Genomic DNA, 19,290 nt, shown 5'->3' with positions numbered 1-19,290 from the left:
ATTTGGGGGCTTTGTCTGCTGACCAGTTTGTACTACTGACCTCAGTAGTATGTGAGAACACTAACTTTTTTTCTTGAGTTTGAGACATGCATTCAGCTAGGCATTTGCTGTAGTTAAACATCTGTGAGGCATTGGAGATCCACATGGAGGTCTTGTTTGCATGGACAGGCACTGTAGAAAGAGTATGTACAGAAATGTTACATTCTCTGAGATAACAAAAATGCTATTTTTTGTTTGAACTGAAATTAGATAAATTATGCCTTTGCACAACACAAACAATCATATTGCATTTTAGTAATAGTAGAAATTATGTAACTAATCCTGATCTTGATTTTTCTTTTCTTTTTTAGGTTCAATTTATGAGCCACTTAAAAGTATTAACCTTCCAAAACCAGAGGGGGGAAGTCTGTGGGATAAATTAGATCATTATTACAGAATTGGTAAGTAAAGAGTTGGTTAAGAATTGTTCCTACCATGAAAAATTTTCAGTGCAACTTACAGGAGTATTTACAGTTATGGTTATAACAGTCATTAGCTTTATCTTAAAGTAATATCTGCAATTTCTGATAAGGATTTCTATTTTCTGAAGAGAAAAAATATATCATTACAATTCCTCATAGGATTTCCGTGATAATGTAACACATATATTTGGATATTTCATACCTTGCTTGAAAGATCATGATGACCTGTACAAAGCGTTCAAAGTTATCATCTGCACTTGTCAAACAGTAGAATAGATGGAATAGAAACAATAGAATAGATAGAGAATCGAGTTGGGCCCCATTATCTTAGATGAGGAGGGAGTAAAGGTGATCTGATAGTTTTTGATGCTTAAACTAACCAAGATATGATTTGGAATTGGTTTTTACATGGAAGATTGCTCTGTTCTGTGTCTTTTTTACGTAAGCTTACCCCTTATACCTTTTTAACGTGTTTGCGACGTTTTAAAATTTTGAGCTGTGTCTGTTGGACTTGGATGAGGTAGGAGAAGAAAATATTCCTTATGCATCTTTTAGATAAGTAGAGCCACTCCCATGTTAATCCTCATAATACTTGTTGGTTCTGCTACAGCCCTTCCAACTGGAAATTGGACAGGAAAAAAATAGCCCAGACATATTTTACTTTTAAGAAGTTGTCCACGTAGTTGTTTCTAAATTGTTGAATAAAGGAGTTCAAAGTATACGAAATAGGTAATTAAATATACCCTTTCCAATAATACCATGTTGTTTTGATGTATTATTTTTAAGAACTGTTAAAACATGTCCATCCCCAACCTCTAGCTATTGCAAAGCCCTGAAATTAGTAGAGCTTATATATGTATATGAAAGCAGATTTTGTGTTTTTTTACTGTTATGAAAACATTAGCATTGTTGGGGTTCTTTTTGTCCTTGTTGTGTTTTTGTTTGTTTGTTTTTGTTTTTTACTGGACTGTTCCCAATTTACTTTGAAGAGTGGCTTCTTGAAATATAAACATTATACAGCACTAGAATATGAATTTCATTCACTGCTCCATGATGGTAACTGCTGTTTTGTGTTGCCTATATTATTCTACACTGAGCAGTAGGAATACTGCTAATATTAAAAACTGATGTAAATAATTTATGCTATGCGTTGCTCTCAATGTCTCACTCCTTGCCATTTTAAAGAGTATTGAAATAGTCATCTGGCCAGAGTTAAAACTTGATTTTTCTGAATGTAGAGTTCTGCTGAGTTTAACTATTGTTTACATTGTTTTGGGGGCAGACAATATACTATAGACCCTTTTTTGCAAAAAAGAGAAATTACTGAGTTGTGTTGGAGTGGTTCTGTGTGGAGTGGGCAGTGCTATAGGAATAGTCATAGAATTTTTGTGAATACTGAGTTTTTTGAAAAGAGTTCTGAGAGTCAAACCAGTATGAAAAAGTTTTCTTTGTGTGTGTCTCTCCTGACCTTTTTATATTGTGCGTGCTCAAACATGTTCATATATTGATTTATACCTATGCAGAAACTGGAAGAAACATGTTGTGAATATTATTCATTAGCAACAATTAATTTCTTCTTCCGTTTTTCCAGTTAAGACAACGTTGCTACTTCATCAAAACCCAACCACAGGTCTGTTTCCTACAAAGACATATGGGGATAACCGAAAGGCAAAAGTGCATGACAATCTTTACTGTGCTGCATGTTCCTGGGCATTAGCTCTTGCTTACAGGTGAGTAACTTCTAAATTCACATCTCTGCTGTATTACTTTCTGTTATGCAGTACACCGGGAATGTTTTAAAAGATGATATTTTATTCAAAATATTATCGTGAACACCTAGAGGTGATGCATGTTTCTGAATCTCAGTAAAAAATACTTAAGTAGCGACTAGGTTAAAAATGTCTGTAATTTTGGTAAGCAAATACAGTTTCATATAATTTCATTGGTACCAATATTGTGAAACCGAGGAATTCATAAACGCTATTAAAAATACAGGTTATTGTGGCAAACTGTACTCATGGAATACTGCTCATTTCAAATGTGGTACATGGGTTGAGAGCAGAAGCAGGCTTGTGGTAGGGTAACAGTCGGGATACTCACAGAAGACGGAATACTCAAATGCAGAGAAATATATGTTTGGGAAATAACAGTGACTATCCACAGCAGATACAAAGGACATGAGACTGTTCAACCAAAAGGTTATTTTTTGTATTTTGTTGTATGTTACATGATAATTTTTTTCTTACTTTTCTTGTTGCCTTTGATTTTCTATAATTCCACTTTATGTGCCTGCTAACTTCTTAGTACAAGTATGTTAACTGGACGCTGATCTAGGCTGTCAGTTCACTGAAAACTCTGTTTCATCGGGATAATTGATTAAACTAAGTGTATGCAGTTGAAATTAAAAGCCAGAAATGAAGCACAGGATAAATTCCACATCTATATTGGTTTAGACTACGGTTGTTAGTTTGCATGGAATATAAAGGGTTGTGTATTGACAGGATTTCTGAGAGTAGTGGGAAAGGACGTCATAACAAGATAAAATTACAAATCCGGTCCAACTATGGAAATGATATATTAACTTCTCCACTGTGACGAAACTGTTGTGCTAAGCCCAGGGGTTATTATCAGCAGTAACATAGTCCGTCGTTTGGTGGCAGAAGGCCCGTCTCCCTTTGTGTTTATGTTAATAACTAATAAATGGGAAGACTTCAGTCTGATCCCGAATTGTATCTGGATATTGAAAAATGCTATTTTAAATGGTATGAAGGAGGTCTTACATTCTCAGACAAATTTAAGATCTATTCTCACTAAATTAATAGGAAAGTGATGAAGATTTTCATCGCTTATTTCTGAATAATCTTCTTTCTTCAAAAATTTCTTCAGCTTTTCCTGAGAGCGTAAGGTTCTTACTTTCCATTCTTTTGTCAGCAGTGTTTATTTCTCAAATCATTTTACTGACAAGCTTTAAACTGCAACCAGAATCTTACTAAGTCATCAAAACAGCCAGGCTTTAATGGTGCTAGATTGCTTTCCAATTCATATAATTAAAACTATTCTTCATGGCTTTCTTTTTGAAGAAAACTGTTGTTTTCCCTTGAATAGTAGTACTAAAACTAACAAAAAACATGTGAAATATCTTCAGTATATTGCAGGTTTTTTTAAGTGTGTATTCTTCAGCTTCAGTGGTAATTCTACATTTCTTTTTCTAATTAATTGTTGGTGGGTTAAATGCCTTCTGTCTAACTGCTGTTACAATGTCATTAAAATTTAACTATTTTAAAATAAGCAAAAAGAATATTTTTCTGTGGATTTTAACATTTGAGTGTACAGTTTAAATATTTACTCTCATCTACTGATACATTAAATATTAGGTGCCATTCAGATGTGTAAAGTTAATGATGTTAAACAAAACAATTGTTCTGATGATTCCTTATGCCCAGTTCTCATCAAGATCTCATTTGAAAAGTTTCATCTTCATCCTCTGTGAATAAAGGTACCTCCTTGCCTTCATCCTTCCTTACATACTCAGTTAAACCATCGAGAGCTACTGGTTTGGTTTTACTTGCCTTAATATTTTACTATAATTACTGTAATTGTCATTCTATATTCCTTTTCTAATTTTGTGCGGTTCACTTTCTGGACGAATTCCTGTAGCTTGCTGTTAATGTGTGATAGTATTGACTTTTTCCCTATGATTTTGTTTACAATCACCAATAATTTGGCTTTGCAGTAACGTGTCAGTGAGTTGAAGCTGTTGATTCTGAGGGGGGACCCTAATTCTCCATAAGTATTTTGAAGGTTTTACTTCGGATTGGATTTATTCTAGGTTCCTAAACTGAACGTCCCCCCAGACCATATAATTCATACCTGTTCAAAGTACTAATAATTTGTACACCTTGTTGGGGGACTGCAGGAATTAGAGGTATTAGAGTACATTTGTTGTTCAGTTTCCTCTTAGAGGAATTTTTGTTTCAAAGCTGTTTTGCAAATCTAACCAGTGGATGATAAGTGGGAATGATTCCATTCAAAGCCTGGATGCTGGTCTAGATTTAAGCATTCGTATCACACTGCCTGCATTCTGACTCACTGAAAACTCTGAGTTTGATCTGTGCTCCATCAGTGTCTATAATTTTTCTTTGCTTACAGTTCTTCCTTCTCTGTTCACTAATATTACAGTTTTGACTCTCCCAATTTAGCTCATTACTGTTTGGAATTCTGTGCTCCATGTTAATGATAGATTTGTCACTTCAGCAAAAATAAATGGATTTCTCTTTTTGCAAAAGCCTGCAAAATCATAGTGATTCAAAATGTTACAAAGCTATACATAAGTCATAAAGATGACTTGTTAAACTGTCTGTGAAACTGGAGAATATGGAAGAACAAAGGCATTGTAATATACAAGGTGCTTCATGACTAGCATTGCAATGACTTACTGTTCGTTCATTTCTGAGATCTAGTATTCCTTGTCTCCAACCTTGCTTCTCTAGCCACCCAAGAAAATATGGAGGTGATGATAACTCAAATGTAGTGTTCTTAATGAAGATGATGGTGTGCGAATATGGAATAATTTACTCTGTTTTTTATAGTCACCAACTAGTGGTGAAGTAGTAATCACGTTCTTGGACAAAATTTTAGTATATTTTACAAAGGTAGTGCCAGAAATAATATGGGGAACAACTGTCAAAGTAAACATAATCTATCTAGCAGATAAAAAGTTTTGAGTTTCTTTTTTGTCTATATTTGTTGCTTTAGATTCTGTACCTATGATATGAATGTGAAAAAAAGTAATTAAAATTCTTTTCTCAGAAATGTTTTGAAATGATGCCTTTTGAAAGAGAAGTCATACAAAGATCTTATTTGTAATTACTAGTCTGTGTTTTCTTCTGGAAATGCCATGCATAAGGTCTAATGGATCTCAAAATTTTCAGAAACTGGCAAAAACTACAAGGAAATTAGCATTCAGAATGTGTAATTATTAGCTTCATTTCTTTTAAATTGAAATGTTTGTGTCTTTTAATTCCACTCTCTTGGGTGAAATAAAAGCATCTGAAAATGAAAAAAAAACTGAAAAAGTTTAGAAGGAAGACTAAAAGGTACACAGATGATTATTCTGAATTTTCAGCAGCTGAAAAAGCCTCATAGAATAAAGCACAGCATAGCATTGCCTGAGTTATTCAGTCTTTAATTCCCAGTGTGTAGAATTATAGAAGTTGATATGTGAAACTTGCAAATTGAAGAAAGGGCAAGTGGCAAGACAAGTAGTTTGCGTTATTTCCACTTAAGCTCAAAACAAGGTCCTGGACTTCACTGCCGCACAGTGAATTGCCTTTGATGGGCAAAAGTTGATGATTCAAATTAAGCATATGACTAAAATTCAAAATGAGCTAAGATACAAGACTCAAGTGGAAATCTGCATTATCTACCAGATACAAATTACTGGGCTTGACTCATACCAGTACTGTTGTTCAATAAAACCTAAACTTCTTAAGAGCACATTAAGTAAACAAACACTGCTGTTGTGAATAAAAGGAGAAAAATGTAGGTTATTAAGTGAAAACTTCAGAGCCTATTTTTCTGCTGCTTACTGCTCTTTGGATTTATAATAATGTTGAGAATAAATCCTACTGCTCAAAAAAACCCCAGCCTCCTCAGTTTGTATTATGGTTTTATTACTTGTTCCCCCCCACTCCTGTTTGAACTTTGCAGTTGAAATCAAGTACGTTTCTTGTATCCAGGATTATCATTTAAATAGCATGAATTTTGGATGTGTATTATTTTTGAAGTTACCACTACCTTCTAATTTTCAGCATAGGTAGCAAAACCTCAACATAAGCTAATGACATGTTAAGAATGGTGGGAAAGGATACGCTTCCTGATGTAGTTATTGTCTGCTTACCTATAACCAAATTAGTGACCACTATAAAGTGGAATGAGAAAGAGCAGTGAGCAAATTATACTTCAGTGCATATTTGTATCAGAAATGTGTTGTTTTAAGTTACAGATTTGTAACAAAATTTTATTTTCACCCTGAAAAGCTCAATCAAAAATCAAGAAAGGGGAAAGAACAATGAATGCAGTGATCAGGCTTGTTTACACACAATACATTTCTTGTTAAAGTAACTTGATATTTGGCATAGTTCTTAATATATGTTTAGTAATGTAGTAATTGTGAGTATCGTTTGATTTCACGATATAAAAAACCAAAGTGTCTTAAAACACATTTCTGGACATTTGTGTAGTTAACTTTCAGATATTGTGAGTATAGCTGTAGCTTAACATCATCAGGAAAGTGCTCGATTATGAATGAAATGTTTTGTAGAATTAAAGCAAATTTACCTTCAGGTTTTGGATCTCTCAAGCAACACAGAACAGTGGCTTGCAATGTTATAATAGCTTCAAGGATTTTTTTTTCTTTTAAAATTTGATATAGGAATGTTTGTGTAAGCTGCAACATAACCTAAAAAAATATATTTTTTTTAATGAGGAAATTATGGGCAGGGCTGTAAATACATTGATAAGAGTGTGGGCACTATATGATAATGTTAGTTAAATACTTAATACCCCAAAACATTAATACCCCAAAGCATTAATGTGTCCTTTTTTTCTTTGTATTTTCTTAATGCACTTCCAATTTGTTTTATGAATTATCTTTCTTAACCAGGCGTATTGATGATGACAAGGGAAGAACTCATGAACTGGAGCATTCTGCTATAAAGTGTATGAGAGGAATTCTCTACTGCTACATGCGTCAGGCCGATAAGGTAAACCACTGTAGTGCGGACAGAAGCAATCAATTCTAAAGCATTAATTCAACTGTAAAAACTAGCCTCTAAATATAGATAAAATTCAAAAGGGGAATGCAGTATTACTGTGTGGCACAGCTAAAAACGTCGCTCATTTTTGCTAGGTTGCTGCATTGTGTGAAGGTACAAAAGAAAGGAGAATCTTGCAAAGACAGTAAGCATCATGGCATATTTGAAACTTGTTTGGATTCATTTTGCAGTCATTTATCTCTTTTAAGTATTAGACCATTAGTAACATGGTGTGTTTTTTTACTGTCTTTTTATTCCTGGAGGCGGAAGGATACAAAATTTCTTTTATTGAAGGCTAGAGAGTTTTCTTTGGACTGTGAACTTGGTTATTGCATTTGTTATTTTCCTTACCTAGGTGGTCAATGTGATTATTTTGCTTGGTTTCTTTAGCAGTCTTCTTTGATTTAATGATGTAAATTCAGAAGGGCAGCAATCCAAAGTGAATGTAGAAACAGGGTAATTTGTTTATGCTGTAATGCAGTTGTATTTTATAATGTATATATTCAGCTTATAATCCTCTTGTCAGTGTACACTCAAGAATATTCAGGGCTTCTCCTTGTCAGAATTTAGATACGGTGCATTAATTTTGTGTAGTGGCTAGCAGTAATTCTACGGACAGTTAAATACCTATATTTGGTGATTATTTTATTTTAAATTTCATCCAACTGACTTTAAACTGTTATTAAAAATAATTTCCATGTTGCTGTGTAGTTGACATCACTTCTAAGTGCACAAACTGAAATGTAAAATTCGTAGGCATCTATCAGTAGTAGTAATAATAATAATAAGCAAATCAGGCATATTGCCAGTTGTGTTTATGCTGACATGATAGTTTTTCTGTTTTCTTTATTTCTCTGTAGTCTCAGATCTTTAAATAATCTTGACCTAAATTGATCTTGTTACATTTGAGCTGTTATTTTTCTCTTTGACATGCAGTGTTTTATTTTGAGGGTGATCAGTACATTTATGAATAACGAGTGTTAAATTAACACAGGTGTCAAACTGTTGATGTACTGGTTGTCATTTTTCACCTTGATTACTATAAAATCTTCTCTCTTCCTGCAGTGTAGTAATAAGCAGTCTCAGTTACCTAACAGACATTTACTGATGGACTTTATTCTGTGAAATTTTATATGCGCTGACTTTATCCAGAGGGAACATGCTTTTTAATAATATCAGGTTGGATATTAGGAGAAGTTTCTTTACTGAAGGGGTTGTGTGGCATTGGAATAAGCTGCCTAGGGAAGTGATTGAGTCACCTTCTCTGGAGGTCTTCAAGAAACGTGTAGATGTAGAACTTTGGTAGCAAGGTTTAGTGGTGGACTTGTCAGTACTAGGTTAAAGGTTGGACTGGATGATCTTAGAGGTCTTTTCCAACCTAAATGATTCTGTGATTCTCTGTTTCTAAAATGAATTATATGTACCCAAATACTGAGGTGTGACAAGAATAGATTATACTCCTTGTGACCATAATTGCAGATGTTATATTCTAATGCCAATAAACATATGAGTTGTAACCTAGAATATACTGAATACGTTCACTGACTAGACATTCATTTTTTTATGAAAATGAAATAAATTAGAAGGGTTGTATATTTTTGTTCTTCACATGTATGTGTACATTAGTGTGTATGATATAGTTTTGGTAAGTTTTATGAACTGCTGTTTCTAAGTTTCACATAGCTTGATTCTCTTTTCAGAAAATTTTGAAACACATGAGTTATATAGTGAATTTGCAGTTGCCAAATGCCTGGAAATTATTGAATTTGATTTTATGTTTTGCCTTTAATTCACCTTTAGGTTCAGCAGTTTAAGCAAGACCCCAAACCATCCGAATGTCTTCATTCTGTTTTCAGTGCACATACTGGAGATGAGGTCTTCTCAGCTAAGGAGTATGGTCATCTTCAGGTAAAGAGTGTGTGTGTGGATGGTTTTTAAATAATGTTAATGTCTTGATTCTTTCACGATGTGGCCATCTCAAAAAATGTTTAGATTTCTGTTAGATGCTTTAAACTTCATAAAACTGAAATTTCTTCTGCATCTTTTGATGAAAAGGACAGACTGTTTTCAAATATAACTCAGTGATATATTTTGGTGAGAAGGTATTAAAATACCTGCAGGATTTGTGGAGGTGGATGATTGTTTCTTTTTAATCCTTATTCTTTTTCAGGCCAAGAGATGGCTGTCACTAAATAATCCTGGCATTAAAATGTTGAAATAGTCAGAGAAATGAAAGAAGTATTGTAATTTTACACTGAATTCTATATTTTTTTTATTATCATTCCCAGCTTAATTTTACATAAGTCTGAGCAAATTTCCTTCACAGTAAAGATTTAACGGATGCTGTCAATAGCTTTGTCTAGTTAGAGACTTGTTGTTTACTATTTTGCATAGCAGTCCCTAATCAGATTCATCATATAACTTCCCTATTGATAGTTTTATTCTCTTTCAGTTTTCAGAGCATTGATTTACTCTTTTTTTCCTTTGTACCTTCAGACCCTTTTATGTGTTCATGAGTGTCCTTTTGCATTCCATAAATCTACGTATTCTTTTAATTCAGAAATTGCTCCTGAAGTTACTCAGAAGTGACAGTAGGTTGGTAATTATTTCATGGTACCAACATCACCAAAATAGTTTGTACAGTAATGTGTTGGATTCAGAAAACGTTTGTTCTGAGAAAAATGAACATGGGAGTTATCCTAAGCTGGCATTTTGGATTTCTGAGTGAAACTTCCTTAACATGCATATTTTTTATCTGTGGGAGAAGACAGCAGTTCTGGGACTTGGGGAGCATTGTGTGATTGTTCTAAGTCTCTGCTTTTCTTGGCAAATCATTCTTTCTTATAAACATGAATGCCCATTCCCTTTTCTCATCAGCAAATCTGTAGAAAGAGAGGGTTTTCAGCCCTATGGGGAGAACAAAAAAGAGAGTAACTGAGGTAATTGAGTTGGGAAAAAGGGAATATGCTAAGTAGCTGGCCAGCCATTGTTACTGTACTTGATGCTTCTCAGATCGTATTAAGAAATTGAAGTCACTGGTTCTTCAAATCTTTTGGAGTTTATAGAATCTGGACCTTATTTTTCCAATTTATTATATAAATTGGAATTTGAAATTGAAAAATTGGAAATTGGAATTGAAAATTATATAATTATTTATTATAGTTTCTCTAAATTTCATATACAGAGGTTGTGTTTTTATAGTTCATTAAAGCAAATTATTGTGGAAAACTTTCTTTCTCTATCAAAGTTTTACAAATTCTAATTTTTACTAGAATTCTGTGTAACAAAAGCAGTGTAACTAATGATAAAATGACATTATGATGCATGTCCATACAGTAGCTGAAGGTAATTACTATTAATAATAAATGCCATGTGTAGCAACAGAATTAAAGTTTTCATAAATGTAGTCATAGTCTGAATGTTCTAATTATAGTTCTGTCAGGCGATAATGCTAAAGGTCCAGTTATGCATAAAGTGATCTGCTTTTTAGGTGTGGTATGTACCCTGTAATATGCTGCTTGTTTTCTTTTGGTGAATTGTTGTATATGTATGCTTGAAACAGGATGTGACTAAAGCGACTGCCTATAAGTCAAAGCAATATTATTCCTCAGCAAAAAAAAATAAATAAATTATGGTTTAAAATAATTTAAAAAAATGATGCTGTAGCAGAAGTTGTAGAGGAAAGTGTGTGTTAGTAACACTCCTTTTGATTGTTTCAACATCAATATATGTAGGATATTGGTACATTAAAGTAATATTTCTGAAGAACCACAGCTAATTCTGTGTTATAATAGTACCATCTTTATTAGTGAGTAACTCCACATTTAGCTTGTTTGTTTATTTGACTCCAATAAACTTAATTATAGTTTTGTTTTTGTCTTTAATTACCTCAGATAAACGCTGTGTCATTATTTCTCCTCTATTTGGTTGAGATGATCTCTTCGGGGCTGCAGATTATCTACAACACAGACGAGGTACAAAGATTTCTCGTGTTAAAACACATGCTTTAAGTTTTTTTTCCTTGTTTTTATTACATTGCCAACTCTAAAGTAATTGTTCTGCAAATACAATGTAGATATTTCCCACTTTATTGACAGTCAGTAAAGATAAATGGAATGGAGGTATAGTGAAATAAATGAAAAGCTAACAGAGATAGATATGCAATGAGTGAATGTAACATGACATTGAAAACTTTCATAGTTCCCTGCTATTCCTGAAATGTTCAGGATCAAGATTTAAAAGGCCTTGAGGACAGATAATTTCTTGTCATGTTGTACTGGCTTTTCACCTTATTTCAAGCTGTCAGTCAAGGTATGCTGTCCAGTGGTATTTCATTGTTATCAATAGGTAGGGTTTATCTTCTGGAAAGCTCAAGGGCTTTCATCAAATACATATGGACCCTAAGGGTGTTAAGAAGTTTTGCTGTATCTTTCAAGGACAATAAAACAATTTATATCATGGTAAAAGACGTTTGTTAACTATTCTTAAAATAAGATAATAACAGCCACCATGTTCTTGTTGAGGACAAGTCATGTCAGGATAACATGCTGCCCTGTTTTAAAATGAGGTTAAGTTTTGAGACAGGGATGAAAGGCACAGATTTTTATTTGTTTTTCTTCTTAATCTGGATTTGTTTAAACTTACCCTGGTCTGTTGAATAGTTGCTGCTGTATTGCCTTAAAAAGCTTAAATGTATTTATAGTGCTACCATTAAAATAAAAAAAAAAAAAAAAAAAAAGGGGGGGGTGGGGGGGTGGGAGGATTTTTCCCGTAGTAGTATATTTGCTTTGTGTTTCTATAAAATAAATTTTCATTAATGATTTTTCATTATGTAATGAGAAACTAAGAGATGAACTTGTCTCCTTTCTAATCACCCGCTTAGTTAGATCATATGATAGGTCTGTATTATTTTTTATGATTTGCTTTTATGTCTTTCAGGAAGCAAATGTATATAATTATGTATTTACTTAGCTTGACTTGTAATTTATGTTATCCTCCAGATGTTTGCATTTAATTACAAAATATGCAGAAAAATTGCATTTGTCTAGAATCTGTATTCAGTGGATTTTTCCACTTTAATGTCAGGATGTAGTTTTCATTGCAATGCTGCTCTAGTAATCTGTGATCTATGGAGATGTAACAAAAAGAGACCAGAAGAAGAAAATCCAGGGCTTTTAATTCATGAATGCATAAAACTATAGCTATCAGAGTCCCCAGAAAATACTGCCTCCAGCATTAAAAAAAAAATATTAAAAACTCTTGTATGATGTTACCTGTAGAAATTGCAGGTGTGATACAGTACCAGTTCAGCCTTAGGCTGCCTGATTCTGAATATTTCTTAGATTCTTTTTAATTTTGTTTTGTTTTTGTTTAATGTTTTAAAAGGAAATCTCTTCCTTTTATGCTTCTTTTTTTCAAACTTGAAACAAGTTTTTAGAACACTTGCAGATGCCTTCACTTCATAATATAAAAAATCACTTTCATTTCAAGTTTGTCCACCCCTTTTTTTTTTAACTACCTATGTAATGTTTCTTGGGCACTGGTAACATATAAGAAAAATGGAAATTATGTTTGCTGTCACTTTGTCACTCAAGTAATTGGTTAATAAAAATAGCATGAATTCTTTTACGCATCTGTCTTCTTCAGCATGCCTGTTTCTTTGAAAGTCAGAGTTCCATGATAAATCCAAAGACTCAGTTTTATGAAAGGAACATTGCTGAGTAGATTTTTAAAGCAATCTTAAAATTTGCAGGGAAAAGTTCAGGAAAGTTTCTGACCATGAAGTTTCTGTAAACATTCTGTCCTACAGGCTCTTTCAGAGAATGTATGATTCTAAATGCAGCATTGACTGTCAGCCGGACAAACAAATAGGCAAGTGGTGTGTTTTTGAAATACTTCGTTAGAAAAGTGATGCTGTCTTTAAAGAGTGGAACCCACAGCGTCTAATGTTCCATCCTTCAACTTTCTGGTTATGTGTATAATTAACGTAGAGTAGGAAGTCTACTAGCAGTTCTAGTGCATGAAAATCTTCCTACGGATAAAAATTATAAATTATCTTCTAGATTTTCAAGTGCTTTATTGGGCATTGAAAGCGTTTTTATCTTTAGTTATCCAGAAAAATATGAAATAATATTTTGCTGGTGTCTTGCATGAATGTACTGGATGACTTTCCACTTCTCTGAGAAGTAGCAGCTTTATGGAAGCAGTACGTTGCTGATTGATAAAATACATGCATAAACAGATGTTGACAAGAGTAGCAGGCAGTGATCAGGATAATGATGGACAACAGTAAGTGATTGCTGAAAGCGTTAGTAATGAAGGTTTGTATATTAGAAGCAATCAAATACTATCAAACAAGCATTGAACTGCTAAAATGCTTGATCATGAAGGAACTGTAACACTGCATGATCATTGGCAGAATTTGGAATCATCAGTAGATAGGACAAGATTAAGATATCTTTTTCTTTCACTTGAGCTAAGTAATTGTGACTTTCAGATCTACAATGCTGCTCAGCAGGCAAATAGAAGATGCTACCTGTCACTCTAGATGTAATGGTCCAGCAAAGAGAGTACTGATCCCCAAGGTTCAGCCCAAAGTTTCTTTACCTTACACATGATAATTTTTAACGGTTCTAGAGTTCACTGCTGTTTGCTGGCATACTCTAGCAGTCTGCAGAGCTATTTAAAGAAAAAATGGAAGTCATTCTTTCTATCTGAGGTTATTTTCTAGGACCTAGTACATTTGGTTTTGCCTGCTTGGGTTACCTCATTCTTCAAAACAATATTTCAAGTATGTCCTTAGGACACAATGTGCGTCAGCTGACCAAACCATAGCGCACTCTGCCCTTTTCTTAATTGCTTATTCTAGCATTTTCAGGAATAATGAAGAGTAGCGATGGCATGGGAGGGTGCTGCAGTGGGCACTGTACATCCCCGTCAATTGTTCCTAAATAGTACTTTCAAGAATTTGGAGTTAGTGGTGTACTTCAGCACTTCTTATAAAAACGTTTTTGTTTTAGTATTCATTCATGGCTTTGGTGTTTAAAATGATACTTAAGATTTCATGGATTGCCATGGTGCCTTTTTGTAGATTAAATAGTGCATATGCTTTTACTTTGAAATGTGTGTTCAAATGGCTTCATGTATTTTTTGATGTGTGTTCCTGCTGTGAATTCCATGATGTATTTAGTCTCTTTCCTTTCCTGGAGAGTGGGTTTTGAGCCAGTGCTAGCACAGTGGAAGGTGCTGACAGATGGTTGATGTTTGGCAGGCTGTCTGCATGAATATGTTTGTACACCGAACTCTTGGCTTAGGAGGAAATCATTGTATACTAGGTTGCTTGTTGTCAGGCATGGCAACTATCGATGAGTTATCCTCTAGTTGCATCTGTTTGTAGTTGAAAAATTAATTTAATCACATCTTAGCATCCATAGCAAAGAGGACAGCATATGATTGTGCAAATGAATGAACTCGATTGAAGCACCTATGTATAAAATAGAATAACAAGGATTATTTGCTTTCATCTATGCTTCATTCATATTCTTTATTACCCCTTGCTCTCCACATGTTTGACTTATGGATAAATAAGCTTAACACACAGTCCATAATTTCTGTAAGTGTTTTAGCACTGACTTGGTTATAGCATTTATATATCCATGGTATGAATGATTGTTCTGTGAAGGTTTCCTTTGACAACATATTCCCTCCTCCTCAGACCCCCCCCTCACCCCCCTTTTGTTATCTGCTTCTTTTTCTGTAAATCTGCTATATGGGGACTGCTAGTTATTCTTGTAAAATATCTGTAATTGACCATTTTTTTTCTAATGTTCTGAACACTGTCACTGGTAGAAATTCATCACCTAGCTATATACTTCTATGTGGTGCTTTTAGCCTCTTCACTCTGCTAATGCATCTAAATTTCAGTTAATGACAGAAATAGGAGAAGACGCATTGAATCACTGGGTATTCTAGCTCCATTCAGACAAAGATTATCTTAATACAAGCAAATGCTAAATGGTAGGAAAGAACAGTACTAGGCATATCTTAAGTGTGGGACAGTGTTTCCTTGAAAGTAGTAGCTATGAAAACAATAGTGTATAGGTAACTGTACATGAGCATCCCATTTGAAATTTTAGCAGATACATAACGTATAGAGAGGCAAGTAGTATAGAATTTCATATGTCACTGGTATTAGCATAAAGGGTGTATGTGAAATAATAACTCTTTGAGATTTAAAGAAAAACGGAGGGGAAAAAGACAAAACAGAGATGCAAGTTACTTAAAACTGCAAGCACTCACATTTCAGTACAGGATCTTTTTTTTTTCTCTAGTAGGTTATTTAAATGAAAAAAAAAAGTTCATTTGACTGTAGTAACAATTATGAAGCTCCTTGCTTATGATATGATTGGTTTCTTAACATATAACTGAGCATAATGTTGTTTCTAGCTGAACATAATTGATAACATATAATGGAACTTAATATGATCAAATGCGTTTCCCAGAGTAGTTGTGAAGTCTCCATCCTCGGAGATGTTCAAAACCCAGCTGTTCCAGCTGACTCCCCTTTGGGGAGGGGGTTGGACTAGGTGGTTTCCAGATGACCCTTCCAATCTCAACTAGTCTGTTATTCTGGGGTCATGAATCAAATGTTAATTATTCTCGGTTCTTTCCTGTTTTTGGAATGTGTGGTTATCTGGTAAATATGATGATGCAAGGTAACAGAAATTCGAGTGTTACTTGATAGAAAGTATGGGACTCTTCTGAAATCGTTTATCTTAAAAAATAAATAAATAAATAAATAAAAATCCTACTTGCAAAAAATTCCTGTACTTCCACACAATTGAGTGCATTTCTGTATGATGATATTAATCAACTTCAGCATTGCAGTAGGCTTGTGGGAAAGATAGGCTGTTTTGCCTTTAATTACTTTCCTTAAAATTAGTTGATTTCCTTATCCCAATTGTGTACCGAAAAGAGATTTTTATTTTTTATCTCTCTCTCCATAGCTGATGAAAGGTAAAGAAAAAGATACCTTTTTTTTTTTTTTTTCCAGAGTTGAGATCTATGTACCTAAATGCACACAATTAAAGGACAAAAAGCCCATGCAGCAATGTTTTACAGAAGAAAAATGTCCGCACTGGCAAAATTTAATCGAGCTGCAGTAAAGAGAGTAAATTCTACTACCTTTCCTGAAGGGAGGAAGGGGCTCTAAGAAACGGAGGATTTAGTGGAGAGGTCATGATTGTAATTTCAACTATGTAAATGAGGAAAAAGTGTCTGCTTAAATGAATCCCCAGGTATAGTTGAGTAGAGTATAGTTGAGTATAGCCCTGAGTATTCAGTTGAAACATGTTGATCCAAGAAGATATTCTAATTATACGTTGGTTCAAGTTTTATTTTTGTTTATAAAGGAGTGTGTTTGAATCTGAAAAAATATGTTATCTAGAACTAATATAATAGAACTTACAGCATATCATATGAATTAAGGAAGAGCACCAAGATTTCTGTGCCCTAATTTTGTAGGATTTAATTTATCTTGCTCTCTAAAGTTATTTTTAGGACAAGTCTGATTTAGAAGATCAAAATGCCACCTTTTTGAAGCTCTTCAAATATGTGTCTTCAATATGAAATCATTTTTATCTCTGGCTTTATAGAAACTTTCATTTAAATCACATTGCCACCAAATTTGGGATAGTTTTTTATATTTTGTTAATAAAAATTATTTTTACAGAGAATATCTGAACTTGGGAACATTATACTCTGAAAAGAATTTTGGATAGAAGTCACAATTAAGATAACTGGGGAAAAACAACTTTGTCTTTTTGAAAAAATGAACAAAAGAAAATATGCTTTAATTTTCCTCCTGTCATTTTTTCCCCCCTTCTTGTCTTACAGGTGTCCTTCATTCAAAATCTTGTGTTCTGTGTGGAAAGAGCCTACCGTGTACCTGATTTTGGTGTTTGGGAAAGAGGAAGTAAATACAACAATGGCAGTCCAGAGCTGCATTCAAGGTAGGTGAGGGAATGTAATGCTTTCAGTCAAAACAAATAAATGTGATATAAGGAATTCATGTAGTGAGTTAAAAATATATATATAATAAAATAAATAAAAACAAAAACAAACCAAAAAACCACCACCACAACAACTATTTGAACTTTTTCTGAAAATTTATATGGCGTGAAGGTAGAGGCTCATGAGAAGTGACTAAGGTTTTCTAAAGACTGAGAGATGTATTTTGGGAAAATGTGAAGCATAATTTTATCATCATGTGCATGCTGAAATAACCACATAGATGCTTAGCTGAGTATTCAAATTACAGTAATTATGTGCAGCTGCATGTATATTATTCTGAAAATTGAGTACAGAACAGCTCAGACACTTGAGCCATGTGCAGTAGATCAGATTAACAAGAATGATTAGGAATATCCTGATTTAAGTAGGTATTGAGTCCTGAGTCTAGATTTTCTTATCTCCACCACGCTGGGAAGAACACACTGGACACTGGTGTATAGCATAGTGCACAAGCTCTTTTTCAGGTTCTTCAGACTCTACAAATAACTGCATCCTTACTCCTGTCCCATAAGACATTAGGAATGTTCTTAATGTTTTAGTATTAGTGTGGTCCAGTTGACTTCAGTGGAATTGCCCATATACTGTGCATCTTGAAGTATCAAATTTGTAATCTGGCAACATGTTTTTTCTAACATTAATACTGTTTTCCTGACTTTTTGACTTCTGAAGTTTTATCAGTTATAAACGTGGCTGTAGCTTGAATATCCTAGATTTTTAAAACATCATTGATCATCATAATTATTGCGGGCTTACAAATAATACATATGTATTTCTTCCAGTCTTTGAAGATGTTGCCAAATGAATCTGTGTTCTCCTTTTCAGAATGGATTAATTTTTATTAGTTCACATACAGGCGTATGTTTTAAGCTATAAGATAATGACATGTCATTGCAGCAAAACAATTGATTTTGGTATTTTTTTCAATGCTTTTATAAAGCTTTAGTACCAGTATGAGAACCAAAAACTCCAAGAGATCATTATATAACCAGTTTTATTCATGTATTGTTTTTTTTCCCCTACTATATCTGTTAAATTGTCAAATGCCTGACTACAGGAGTGCTTATCTGGAGAATCTTGTACCTCCTTTCACATCCATGCTACAAAAATTAGCAGAAGGAACTCTGAAAGTTCTATATCTCCATTGTTCGCAATGTTCTGGTTGTTCACTATGTGAACTTCCTTGAGGGGAAAACAAGGAAAATCTTTTAACCAGATGGAAACGGGCATGTTGTTTTGTCTTAATCTAGACTGACATTTATAGGTCGGTTTTTCTAAGGTTGAAGTTTTATGAGATGGATAGGCCAATCTAACAGATCACTGATCTGGCACAAAAGGAAGTACAGAGCTTTGTCCTAATTTAAGAAGTAGACTTAGGTCATCAGAAACAGGTATTGCCCCTATTTATCTTTCCTTGTGCGCATGTTCATACTCTACCTTGCTGTAGGAAGCCAACAATTTCCTTTAATTTAGTCAAGTTCTCAAAAATCAGAAAAAATGGAAGAATAATGTGTATAAAAAGATGTAGTTAAGTACTGTGGAGGAAAGCCCTGGGTACGCTGAAATACTTTATACTTTGTTATGCTACTACTGTGGTGTATCTGCTGAAGAGAGCTCTGAAAACATAATTCAAGAAGTGATTATAACTAATCAAGGCTAGTCATGCATGATGTATGTGTTTCTCCAGTGATAATGGACTGAAAATGAGTCACTTAAGTTTCAGTATTATAAATGCTAGACTCCTGGCACTCAAAACTCACACTGTAAGTCTACATACAATCTGTTTGCTTTCAGAATTAGAAATTAGTTCTCCTCTTTAATTGAAAGGGGTATTCTTTTTGAAGAAGATATAGAATATGAAGTCTATGAGTAAGAACTGCAAATTATGGCCTACATTAGAAAATGTATATGTTTTATGTATTTATGCAGCCTTGGTATTCTGCCTT

General features: G+C 33.9%; 1 protein-coding gene across 7 annotated transcripts in view; it reads left to right on the top strand.

Moving 5' to 3' along the window:
• PHKB (phosphorylase kinase regulatory subunit beta) overlaps positions 1 to 19,290 on the top strand; it is a 76,702-nt gene that overhangs the window by 10,723 nt on the left and 46,689 nt on the right. For all 7 annotated transcript variants that reach the window (XM_040571653.1, XM_040571648.1, XM_040571654.1 and 4 more), the window contains 6 exons: positions 351 to 440; positions 2,053 to 2,191; positions 7,126 to 7,225; positions 9,077 to 9,184; positions 11,170 to 11,250; positions 17,171 to 17,286. In XM_040571653.1, coding sequence (XP_040427587.1) covers positions 7,184 to 7,225; positions 9,077 to 9,184; positions 11,170 to 11,250; positions 17,171 to 17,286 — 347 coding nt within the window. In that variant the 5' untranslated portion in view covers positions 351 to 440; positions 2,053 to 2,191; positions 7,126 to 7,183. The remainder of the gene's footprint in view (positions 1 to 350; positions 441 to 2,052; positions 2,192 to 7,125; positions 7,226 to 9,076; positions 9,185 to 11,169; positions 11,251 to 17,170; positions 17,287 to 19,290) is intronic.

The sequence above is a fragment of the Cygnus olor genome, chromosome 12, assembly GCF_009769625.2.
Source record: "Cygnus olor isolate bCygOlo1 chromosome 12, bCygOlo1.pri.v2, whole genome shotgun sequence".
Lineage (NCBI taxonomy): Eukaryota > Metazoa > Chordata > Aves > Anseriformes > Anatidae > Cygnus > Cygnus olor.
The sequence above is the reverse complement of the archived record's forward strand: the minus strand, read 5'-3'. Positions and strand labels throughout refer to the sequence as shown.